This window comes from Benincasa hispida, chromosome 12 (genome assembly GCF_009727055.1).
Source record: "Benincasa hispida cultivar B227 chromosome 12, ASM972705v1, whole genome shotgun sequence".
Lineage (NCBI taxonomy): Eukaryota > Viridiplantae > Streptophyta > Magnoliopsida > Cucurbitales > Cucurbitaceae > Benincasa > Benincasa hispida.
In genome coordinates, this window is record NC_052360.1 from 9,386,169 (window position 1) to 9,398,225 (window position 12,057).

The 12,057-nt window shown below is 35.1% G+C and overlaps 1 protein-coding gene across 1 annotated transcript; it reads right to left on the bottom strand.

Moving 5' to 3' along the window:
- Positions 1-461: 461 nt before the first annotated feature.
- LOC120067199 lies at positions 462-11,535 on the bottom strand. Its single transcript, XM_039018686.1, has 12 exons — positions 11,160-11,535; positions 9,212-9,330; positions 9,013-9,119; positions 8,845-8,932; positions 3,293-4,358; positions 3,134-3,188; positions 2,951-3,032; positions 2,691-2,771; positions 2,322-2,426; positions 2,182-2,231; positions 1,548-1,665; positions 462-837 (listed from the first exon to the last, which is right to left on the bottom strand). Exons 1-12 carry the CDS (start codon positions 11,347-11,349, stop codon positions 754-756), a joined length of 2,145 nt encoding a protein of 714 aa, XP_038874614.1. The 5' UTR covers positions 11,350-11,535; the 3' UTR covers positions 462-753.
- Positions 11,536-12,057: the final 522 nt, after the last annotated feature.

The following is a 12,057-nucleotide window of genomic DNA, read 5'->3' on the forward strand; positions in this document are numbered from 1 at the left end:
CTAAAAATACATACGAGGTAGTTTTCAATATATTTTTAAACACCCAAAAATAGATAACAATAATTCACCAAACCAGAGGGCTTAATCTCAACTACAGTGAAATCGTTCTACCAACATTCCAAATACATTTTGAAGTCAATTAAATATATGGTCCCATAAGATCTTTGAACACACGATGCTGATTGTGACTGATCATTTGCTGTTTTTCTCTTGCCAATAAAAATCCTTTTTTTTTCTTTCAACTAAAACCAGCACCTAAAGACCCATATCGTAACGTTTTTTAGGGTACCTCAAGCATAGATCCAGTCGAGACTTAACCATGATAAGGGAAGAATACTAAAATTGGTGGTCAGCAAAACCAATCTTCACCAGTACCATCTTAGAAACAAAGCTGAAGTGAAGTTAAAGAGTATTGAAATGAACTCTTTTGTTTCTGTAGTGAAATATAAGGAAGAGAGAGGGGGAGCTTACTTGGCGTTCCAATTAATATTTAAGAGAACAGAGATAACTCTGCATTTCTTACATATGACTATCTCTCTGAAGCTTTTATGAGCCTACAGAAATGGGGGAATGGGATATATATACTCCACTATATACAAAATGGAAAACTGTATCCAAACTCTCATAAGGAATTAGGTTAGTCAACAGCATGTGGTTCCATTGAGAAGACAACAAACCATTTACAAGGGAATAAAATAAAATAAACAAAAATCAAAATAAAAATGATTTTCTATTGAATCTGCAAATCAAAATTCACATCACACTGCATTTTTCCTTCGATTTCGTGTCAGTCCTTGAGGAAGAAGATGGCGGGGTTTTCCCACTAGTTCTAGACACCTGCAAAATGATTCTCAGCTACCAACTACTTATTTGAAGTAAATGGGAGATGGAAATGGGGCCCTTTTTAAAACAGTTATGCTTTTTTTACTAATAGAAAATAAAAATAAAAGCAATAGAATTAGATTGGCAGTTCTCGTGTTTAGAGAATTTAGGACTTACAAGTTTATTCCTAGACCTTCAAACTTGTATCTAATAGGTTCTTAAAATTTTAAAAGGTGTTTAATAAGTCAATAATCTTTCAATTGTGCCCAATATATTTATGAACTTCAAAAGCATCTAACAGGTTTTTGTAGTTTTCAAGTTTTGTCCAATAAGTCCTTCAACTTAATAGACATTTATTTAAAATACAAACACCAACCGGACACAAAATTCAACTTTGTATTTACTAGGACCGTAGATTTTAAACAGATACTTGTAAAATTTTGGAATCTATTAGTATTAGATATTTATTAAAGCGCAACACCTCATAAACACAATTTCAAAAGTTCCACTAAATTTGCAATATAACCTAGACTTCTCATTGTGGGTATGTCTTTTTTGGCTAGTTTTCTACATATGCTTGTGAATGTGGAACAAATAAATTAATAAAGAAAACCAACTGCGGAAATCATAGGTGGCCAGGTCCCAACGAACTATGTCATAAAATATAAAAGATGGATGCAGAGAATCTAGAGCAAGAACGTATAAGGCCCATTAGCAAACTCTACCTGAGGACCCACGATCAGCCTTGAACTGCCGCCTGAAGATGGCTGCTGCACATTGTGTCGCTGTGGTTGTTGTTCAAATTCTTGCTGTTGCAGGGCTATTGCTAATTGCAGGTCAGAACTGGGATAAAAATGAAAGCAAAAGTATCATTATGATCATTCAGCTGTCGGCTCTACTCTGTATAACATATGCATCAGATTTCTAAATTAATAACTGAAATTGGATCTGGCATGTACTTCAAGCTTCAAGTGAATTTCTAAAAACACTATATTGTAATCTTTTTTCCCCTTTCCCCCCTAATTCGAAAAGAACTGGGTATTCTTACAAACTCCAATCCCACTTTTGAATACTTAGGAAACTTGAATTTCCAGCTAACCAATCTATTTTACAGTTCGGGAATGAAATCATGCATAACAAGGATTACGCGGGGGCAAAACCATCACCCTTTTAAGTTCCCTGAGAGAACAGGCCCACCCAATGCGAAAAAACATAAATATAAGAAAATATGTACGGAATGATCATCAATGACAACCACACAAACAAAATATAATTTAAGAAAGTAAGTATTCCGCTGCATTCATTTGCATGTTTTTGTGAGAAGAGTAATATACTAGAAGTAACGAGATAGGAAGTTACTTCAAATCCTTTCCAGCATGTTTGGTAGCATCAATGCTTGCAAGATAGTCCTGCAAACATGTACAAAATAGTTTCGGTAAATTGCTGAAGGAAAAAAATTCATGGCAGTAAAAAATTGTAAAAATATTTATAACACAAACCGCTGTGCTTGTCATGGCATTATGTTCATCCCAAGACTCATTTGAAGGACTTTCTACTTTGAATTCTTTGAAATTACTCGTCATAAATAAAGTGTCTCCATTTACCTGCAATAATATTTGGAGTTAGAAGTTGGATAGAACAATTGACAAACGGCGTCAAAGCAAGGTTCCATTAGTACAATTGCAGGGTCTGAATTGGGTTTAAGATAGCTAAGAGAAATATCAAGGTGAACATGTAAAAGATGTTTCCGAATACATTAAACTATCAATATTGCAGTGATGTCTATTACAGTTTTTTAAACTAATTTTAATGAAGCGACGCACCTGAGTTCTATATGCCATATAGAAGAGTCATTAAGTAAATTTTACCTCATTTAGCTTTTCCCACACCAAATCAGGTTGATGAATGTAGCCTTGGTCTGTAGCTAAGAGATAAAGCTGGCCATCAAGCTGAGGATGAGATGAGACAAAGTTGGTATTTATTGTTCAAGTATAAGTATGGGGTCAGCCAAATGTAAAACAAGCTGAAACCCAACATTTGTCAAATTAAGAACTGTTAACAAACAGCTCTGGGGGCCAAACACACACACACACACACACAATATAGTACAGCTTCGAATCTTGCTGACCTTAAACATGGTGCTGAAGTGATTATTACGGAAGAAAACACAAAGCTCACGCTCTTTAAGACCATCTTGTAAGCAGAAAAGGCTGCAAAAGCAACAATGATAACCATGGAGGAACTACACATTACAGTGTAACTAAACAAAAATGTCCAGCAAAGAAAGTAAGAATGACAAGAAAGAACCGACCCATAAAAAGTTAGCTGGCTTGCATTATTCTTTAAAAAATTCCTGATCAGCTCCCCTGATAACAATTAAGAAGAGATTTTACATGATGAGTTTAAGGGCATAAATATAATATTGGCAAGTGGAAAGATCATTAACCTTTATGGTATTAATCACTTTTACCTTGTTTAGGACTAATTTCAACCTTTGACGGTGTATTACAGAAATTTATGGAGCTTCCACAACCCTGTTCCGCAAGAACAACTTCACCTTCATATACGGGCTCTCGATCTTCAAGAACTGTACTTCTTGGATCCAGTATACATTCCTCACCTTCATATATGGGCTCACTACCAACAGTTGAAGTCAAACCTTCAGGTGTCTCAATACATTGGATTTTACCACCTTCTGAATCTGTACAAGTAACAGACGGAGATAGCCCTGATAGTTCAATTGGGTCTTCCTTATCAACTGGCCTATGATCAACTGTTTCACAAGCGGCTGGAAAAGGGCTTTTATCATTCATTTGAGAAGTATCCTCAGAACTCTCATTCACCAATGCACCATCTCTTCCAGAACTGGTGACAGTCTCAATCAATGTTTCAGGATTGTCCTTCTCCACATGGCAAATCTTATACCCTTCAGACTCAACAGTCTGATCAAGGTGCTTTCCCGCATCAGTCTTTAATGGTGAAGAGCTTGCTTGCTCTGTGGTATTGGGAAGAGGTGACACATCTTCATCACTGTTGTTCAACGAGGTTTTGCCAGAATCTGCAATGGATGAACCTGACTGCTGGTTAAGATTATTGTCTGCAGCACAGATGTCTTTTACTATGGTCTTCTCCACAGCATCTATGACTGAAACCTTCTCAGGAGATGGCTCCTCGTCCAATTTGATAGAGTTAGTGTCCCCCTCAGCACTGACCATACCATGATTAGCCATGAAAATTGGTGTTTCAGTTTCAGACAATTTCAAGGCTTTCAATAACTCTGCCTCTTCTTCAAGATCCCCTTTTCTCATTTGTTGCTCATCAGAGATTGAACGAGGCGATTCATCAAAAGATCGAACTTTTGAAAGATTTGGAGACGGAACTCCAAGTGTGGCTGTTGTCGCAGCTACAAAATCAATACAATCATCTTCAGGATTGTTCTTACATTGACCCTCCATGTGTTGCGTTTCCAGAGCAACGAGCTCCTCCATAATAGCGTTGTAGGACTTGGAATCAATTGCACTGGCAGTTTCGTGATCCTACACACAGAAAGATAGGATGAAACAAATTGGGGAGGAGGGGTGTTAAATGAAAAGGTCAAACCAAATAGCGGCCTAAAGAATACCAGAGCTCTACTCCCACTAGCAATAATGGGTCTGTAAAATTTTTCAAAATATATATTTGAGTTTAAAAATCGCAACAAATATATCTTCATGCCAACTGCCAACAAGTTCTAGGGTGGTAGCATATCAAGAAATAACAGGCTAGTAGGTAGAGTTCAGAGGATCCAGGTGATCATGAGCCCTGAAGGCAAACATCAACAGATCATCTTGAATATAGTCCAAGGTTTCCCACAATACTTCGATATCAGTCCAAGGCTACCACACAGCCTTCATCATCCTGCCCTTCTAATTAAAATTCTCCCCTAACTCTGTAATTACTCCAATATCCTATGAACAAAACAGGAACTCCAAAAACAACTACGGCCACCAGAGTTTTGCCAGTAACAAAACATTTCTCCAAGAAATTTCAAATACCTAATATATATATATATATATATATATATAATATGAACAGAAATCATAAAAGTCTTTGGACGGAATCACAAATACATAAACAGAAACTAAAAGAATCAAAAGAATATTTTGGACTTCAAAGACATTGATAAAGCCACAAGCCTTTATGGTGCCCATCTCCTTTACAGTTTTACAATTATCGGCTAAATGATATAAGATTTGTCTTGATTTAAGTCACTAGTCTTTACCAGAGGATAAATTTTTTGGTTGGGCTGGTTTTCCCATCTCTAAAGTTTCAGAACTTAGAATGTGTCCTAAAGTCATTGCATGCTAATCAAGAAGTAAAGAGGAAAGTTGTGGAGAAACACCTGCTTGCAGAAATTCATTTGCTGGGTAAGAAATCAGAATCAGGGTTTCTTTCTTTTCAATAAAGTAACTCCCGTGTTTTAGCTAAAGATGAATTAATGGAACACTATTTGGACGAAAAAAAATGATTTAAAAAACCTACATTGCAGTGGTTTAAAGCTGGAAATAGGAACACTAGCTTTTTCAACCGTTTTTTGGCAGCAAAAAGAGAGCTTCTGATTTCAGAGCTCCAATCAGTAAATGGTATTTCATTATTGGTTTCTAGTGCAATTGAAGCTGAGATTATTGGTTTTGTTCTCCTTTTTTATATACTAAGCTTCCAGATGCAAGATCCATTCCTTACCATCACCTGTGGAATGTTGTTTCAGTAGCTGAAATCGGTTTGTTAATGACTTTTTTTATGAGGAATATGGAAAGCTATTAAAGGTCTAGAAAAAAAGCCCCAAGTCCCAATGAATTTACCGTTGATTATTTTTCTAAATATCTGTGAGTATCCATGAACAACCATCTAACCCCACTACATTTGGTTGTTAAAAGGTAATTCGTAGGATATAAGATCCTCTTTCTCCTTCCCTATTTCTTGGTTTCCGAAGTTCTTAGTGCACTTGTTTTAAATTGTGTTCCTAGAGGCTTACATGATGGCTTTAAAATGAGGGTGGACAACAATCAAGTTTCAATTCTTCAATTTGCAAATGATACTCTGTTATTATATGCTGGTTTGATGCTGGTGATTTTAATCAAAACAGTGGAGGTTTTCAAGATTTCTAGGCTCAAAATTAATTGGCAAAAGTCTTTGATTTGGTGGTACTGATGCTGAGGATTCATACAGCAGCAAAATTCTTCTCATTTTAGTTGTAAGATTGAATCTCTACTTGAACAAAATATAAAACTTCGCATTGAAATAAGGAAAAGAGACTAATGCTCAAATAATACAAACTCCATATAAGAGTGAGTGCAGAAAAGACAGTGAAAACAAACAAGCAACAGTGAAAACAAACAAGCAACAGTGAAAAAACAAAACTACTTAGAAAAGATAAAAGCATTTGAGTTTTAAGTTTATATCCTGAAGAGAGAAGTTGCCAAAAGCTTTGGAGAGAGAACACCAAAGGGAGGCTTTAATCCTCAATAGTGGAGGTTTTTGAGAAGTTTTCTAGGCTCAAACTTAATTGGCGAAAGTTTTCTATTTGGTGGTACTAATGTTGAGGATTCATACAGCAGCAAAATTCTTCTCATTTTAGTTGTAAGATTGAATCTGTGCTTGAACAAAATATAAAACTTCGCATTGAAATAAGGAAAGAGACTAATGCTCAAATGATACAAATCCATATGAGTGATAGTGCAGAAAAGACAGTGAAAACAAACAAGCAAAAGTGAAAAACAAAACTACTGAGAAAAGATAAAAGCATTTGAGTTAAAGTTTATATCCTGAAGAGAGAAGTTGCCTAAAGCATTGGAGAGAGAACACCAAAGGGAGGCTTTAAGATGTATTGCATCAAAACGAACATGTTAAGTTGTATTCTTTTCTTCAGAAATTCACAAATTCCTTTCCATTCATATTTCTGAGAGCACAGCTTTAACAGCATTTGCCCAAAGTAAATGAGGGCGCAATATAAATGAAGGCCTCGAGAAAAGTTGAAGAACGTGGTCTTTGGCACAATGAGAAAACACCCAATGACTGTTGATTGTTGAAAGAGCTAAACAATTTTAACCAGCAAACTTGGGCAAAAGAACACTATAAAAAGTAAGAGAGGCGAGGGGGGACCAACTTGAAGTTGGTGGAGTGTGTGATTATAGCCCACTCCATGTTTGGGACACCAAATATAATAGTGGCATTTACCACTATTTAGTATTTATAACCTACAATTAAGTATAGTAAATACTATTTCAAAACTCTCTTTGCTACCATATTTACTATTTGCTACCGTATTTACCATTTCTCACCCATCATTTTTTTTCTTTGCTACAATGTTTGCACTCCAAACATAGACTATAATAATCCAAACTAAAAAAATCTGCACTCTTAATACAAACTATTATAACCCACAGACTATTATAACTCACCAACTATAATAACCAACTCAACGTCCCAAATGCCCCCTAAGAGATTCCCCATCTAAATGACAAAGAAAACACAATGATGGATGAAGACAAGAGGAGGCTAGTTTCTTCTAAAGATAATCTTCTGTATTAAGACAACTTGTCTGCAAAATCCAAGAAAGAATGTTCATTCTTTTTGGGCTTTCGGTCTTGGCCAAGAAGAAGCAATATTTAACTTACTAAAAAGAGATTTCAATTTTCACTGAAAAAGACCCAGAAGCACTCCATTTGCTAGAATCGGCTGAAGATTGGCCTTAGACAACTGAAATTACTTTTGAAAACTGTTGAAATCTCTTCATCCTTGAGTAATATTATCATACCTTGGTCTACCTCTTGGAGGTCATCCAAGAAATGCTTCATTTTCAACCTCTCTTTCTAATCTTCCCTAATATTATATGTCTCTCTTATTCCCTCTAATATTGGTTTGAAAATAGAAAGAAAGATGAGGAAGATTGTTTGGCAAGGAAGGATTGGTGGGAGGATAAATCATCTTGTTAGATGGAGTTTAGTCTCCAAATCTCAACATGATGGAGGTTTGGGTATCCGAGGATTTAAAGAACAGACATTTAGTTTTGAAAGCTAAATGGGGTAGAAGATATATCGATGAGCCTCAAGCTTTTTGGAGAAAAGTCATAGCTAGTATACAGGATTCTTATTAGTTTGGTTGGCATACTATTGGGAGATCAAATTTTAGTCTTCAACAGCCTACGGAATAGAATTCCAAAGGTCTGGAAATCAGTGGAATATTATGCTCCCTTCACTTTAGGAACTGGTTCTAGTATTCTGTTTTGGCATGAAGTTCCTCTGAAGAGAAGTTTTCATTTATGATTCAGCATCTCTTCATTTCCAAACTGTTCAATTTCTGTTTTTTTGGGAATCTCAGTGGCTTGCCTGAGTATTATTTTTAGTAGACTTCTAAAATATGAGAAAATTGTTGATTTCAATTGTCTGTTGGAAATTTTAATACTGGATTTATTCTCGATAATGTGGGAATCTAATTGTCCAAAAAGAGTTAACATTCTATTGGATTTTGCTATATAGTTGTAAGTTCTTCAAAGGAAGCTTCCTCACTCAAGTCTTATGCCTTCGGTTTGTTGCTTTTCTCATGAAGCAGGGAATTTCTCATTCATTCAAATTGCACGGCATTTTCAATTTGCAGTGGGTTTTCTCTTCAGATGCCGAAAGTAACGTCCATCAGATTTTATGAGGCCTTTCCTTGCCTTTGCATTCTCAAATACTTTGATGCTCTCTTTCCAACTCGTTTACTGCTTCCATGACATTTGTATAAATTGGAATATTTTCATTTACCCTTTCCTTTCCAACTTTGGTTTTTATTCTTTTCACTCCTGAGTTTGTAGCTTTTACACATTAGCCTTTTTTTCATTTTTTCAATGAAAAGTTTTGTTGCTGGTTAAAAATAACATTGATAAAGCCACAAGCCTACAACTCAAAAATAGGAACAACGAAACCAACATAGAGCAGAAGAAACTTCATAGTATGGTTAATTAAATTTATCATAGCAATTAGAAAGAAAGTATATAAGAACCTGAGGATCAACTATCCAACCATGATATAGAGGAATATCCAGCAAATCAAAAATCGCACATTCTGGAGTGAATTCAAAATCATCAATCCTGCAAGTACAACATCAAACTTAGTTCAGAAAATGCAGATGAAAACAAAAGGAAAAGATGAGGATTAAAGCCTATACTACCTTCTAAACTTAATATTTACATCTATCCCTGTTGCTAGCCGAGGCAGCAGATCAATGGCATCTGCAATGTTCTGTTGTTGATTCTCAACAAAACCAGCATCTTTGTTCTGTTACCCAACAAGAGAATATCTAAGAACTGAACAATGTGAAACCAGGTGGGAGAAAATTTTCATATAGTATATAGAAGAAAACTATTTACATCAACATTACTATTTGAATCAATCAACCGTTCAGCAACTAGAGACAACAATTTTTCCTGTGATACTTCAGTTGCATCTGGACCCAAATTTAAGTTGTTCCGCAACAAGAGAACATTACCTGCAACAGCCCCAACATGAATGACCAAAGATGAACTTTCACTAGTCTAACTGAAAAGCCGGTAAAAGACATACCAAATAACAATAAAATAATAGAATCTTTATACAATAGCCTCCTTATCTACCTTTATATTGCTACGAAAATTTTTCATTTCTGTTTTTATCAATATTCAGGTAGCTAACAACTTTGATATCTTTATAACTATTGATTCTAATACATCCAAGCAGGGGGGGCAGGGGGCAACAACCAACATAAAAGAGGTGCACAATATTCTGTTAAGCAACGCACAGCACAAATAATATTTTCAATGCATAATTTATTACTAACGGAAAAAAATTCTTTAGTTTTGTTTTGTTAGAGAAAAAGTTCTCCCTTCATAGTGTTTGAACAAGACTATAATTCTATAGTGAGATTTGAGAAGACCATCGATTGGATGTTGTAAAACATAATGGAATTTCCAACATCTACCAACCCCCTGGGTATTATTAGTCCATTGTTTTGTACATTATTAAACTGTTAAGCTGCTATTTTTCAACTTTATCGTTGATTAAGCTGTTATTTTTCAATTTTATCGTTGATTAAGCTGCTATATTTCAATTTTATCATTGATTAGTTATTTGTTACTAGAGTTGTAATTTGGTTACACTGAAAGAGCTGTGAGCGGGGTTTTTCCTCAGGCTAAATATATGACTGCACTATACATCTGATAACAACTAATGAGAAAAAAGCTCAATGGTTTTCACCATCATTTTTCAATTCTTCACTTCTGTTAAGAGGCTGTTGGACTGATTTGGATGAAATTAGCATTTATAATTGGACAGAATGACCCTCATTGTGTGTGCATTAGATTCCAAATGAACAGTTGAGAGACAATAGTAAAGTAAAGAAGATACAAAGCATTTGCCCTCAAGTTTATGGTCTCTATATTTCTCCACTACTTCAAATAATTTGAAATCATAATAAGTTGTGAGCGAATTCCAATATTTCCTATTTGTACTTGTACATACAGATAAAACAAAAGTCCAGTCTAAAATGAAAATTTTCCATGTGGCATGCTGGAGTTTTAATTTAAAAGGAAGCTATGAACAACTCGAACCTTACTGGACTTTTAGTTCTGATGGATCAAAAGAATATAATATATTTAAAAGAAGTGCTCATATTCAAAAAAAAGAAAAAAAAAAACCTAAATAAATTCATTTCATATCTATCTCATTGAAAAAGAATTCAAAATTCAAAACATTCATAGTCTCTAAATCATTTACCAATGGACTTTCTTGGAACAGGTTATAAAGGGAAATTATTTAAAATAACTCCCAAAACCGGGAAAAAAGAAAAGAAGAAAGGAGTGTGGGTCTGTTGGATACTCCATTCCATGCTAAGTAATCAGGGAACAGGAAGAGAATGGGAGTACTAAACCCTAAAATGGCTATTACTACTCAAAATCTAAATACACCAGTAGGTAGAGTGAAAGGAATTAAAAGCAATCGTACTACAGACGATAGAACGTTCCATCATCACTAATAAAAACACAATCTCTATGACTATTCAGCATTAGAGGAGACGGACTCATTACAACATTCAAACACATAGCGATCAGAAAAACAGAAAAAGATAAATCCAACTCCGAATCTCCAATTCCAAATGCAGCTAATCCATTGTCTAAACAAATATCTATTTCCAATTAATCAAATTCAAAATAGCAACTCCAACCATCCGAAAACTTACACATACAGCAACCAAAAAAATGTCGGCCGCAGGAGAAAAAGATAACAACAATCAAGAAGTGAAACCCTAAGATACGAAAGATAAAGATAGAGAGAGATGATTACATATGGCGAGGAGAGGGCAAGGGCCATTATCGTTCTGGAGGACAATAGGCGTAGGGCGACCGAGAAATTGAATGGGTTTGGTCTTGTAAACGCACTCCTTTTCCTTTTCCTTCTCCTTCACCGCGTGTTGTTGCTGCTGTTCTTGTGGTGGTTGATTTTGAGATTCTTCAGAGGAAGAAGAAGACGCCATGGCCAATCTCTCTCGAGAATTGCAATCCCGTTTCGCTCTCACAGTCTTATGTGTTTGTTGACACTCGGAAATGGTAAAAAGAAAGAAATGCAAAATTTATGAGAGAAGGATTTTCAGATTGTTAATTGCAATGGGCGTGTGGGACGGCAACGACCAGCCGGGCTCTATTTTTTTTTTTTTTTTTCCTCTTTTTCTTTTTCTAATAAATAACAAGGTGTTTATATTTCATGGTAATTGGTAACGCATTTAATATTAAATTTTGGTTACGAAAAACTACGCGTTATTGCCTGATAATAAATTACAATGAATATATATTATGTCAAAATTTGAAATGGGACATTAGTGGCTCATTCATCATTATTGTTATTAATGTCTCTCGTTCTCTTTTTCAATCCGACTCTTACTTAACTCCTATATATAGAAACCTCAGTAAGAAAAAGTATTGTGTTGATGCCAGAAAATAGATCATCTTAAATTTGTATTTCGGAAAAAATAGTCTAAGTGTTTATAAGACAAAAAAAAAAAAATTAAATACTGCTATGGTGTCAAGCCACACACACTCTGACATTCAGTCTCGAATTTGTGAATAATTTCATTGAAGAAAATTGTATAGGATTTTAAGTATACCTTCGAGTGTCTTTGGTCATTTATATAGGATAGTAATATGTAACTGACGTTCAAGCTTATAACTGTCCCTTTTAAATTTTT

Coding starts and splice junctions, on each gene's coding strand:
- LOC120067199 (XM_039018686.1), bottom strand. CDS start 11,349: ATGGCGTCTTCTTCTTCCTCTGAAGAATCTCAAAATCAACCACCACAA. Junction 9,331..11,159: donor TTGCCCTCTCCTCGCCATAT/GTAATCATCTCT, acceptor GGGCTGTTGCAG/GTAATGTTCTCTTGTTGCGG. Junction 2,232..2,321: donor ATGCCATGACAAGCACAGCG/GTTTGTGTTATA, acceptor ACATGTTTGCAG/GACTATCTTGCAAGCATTGA.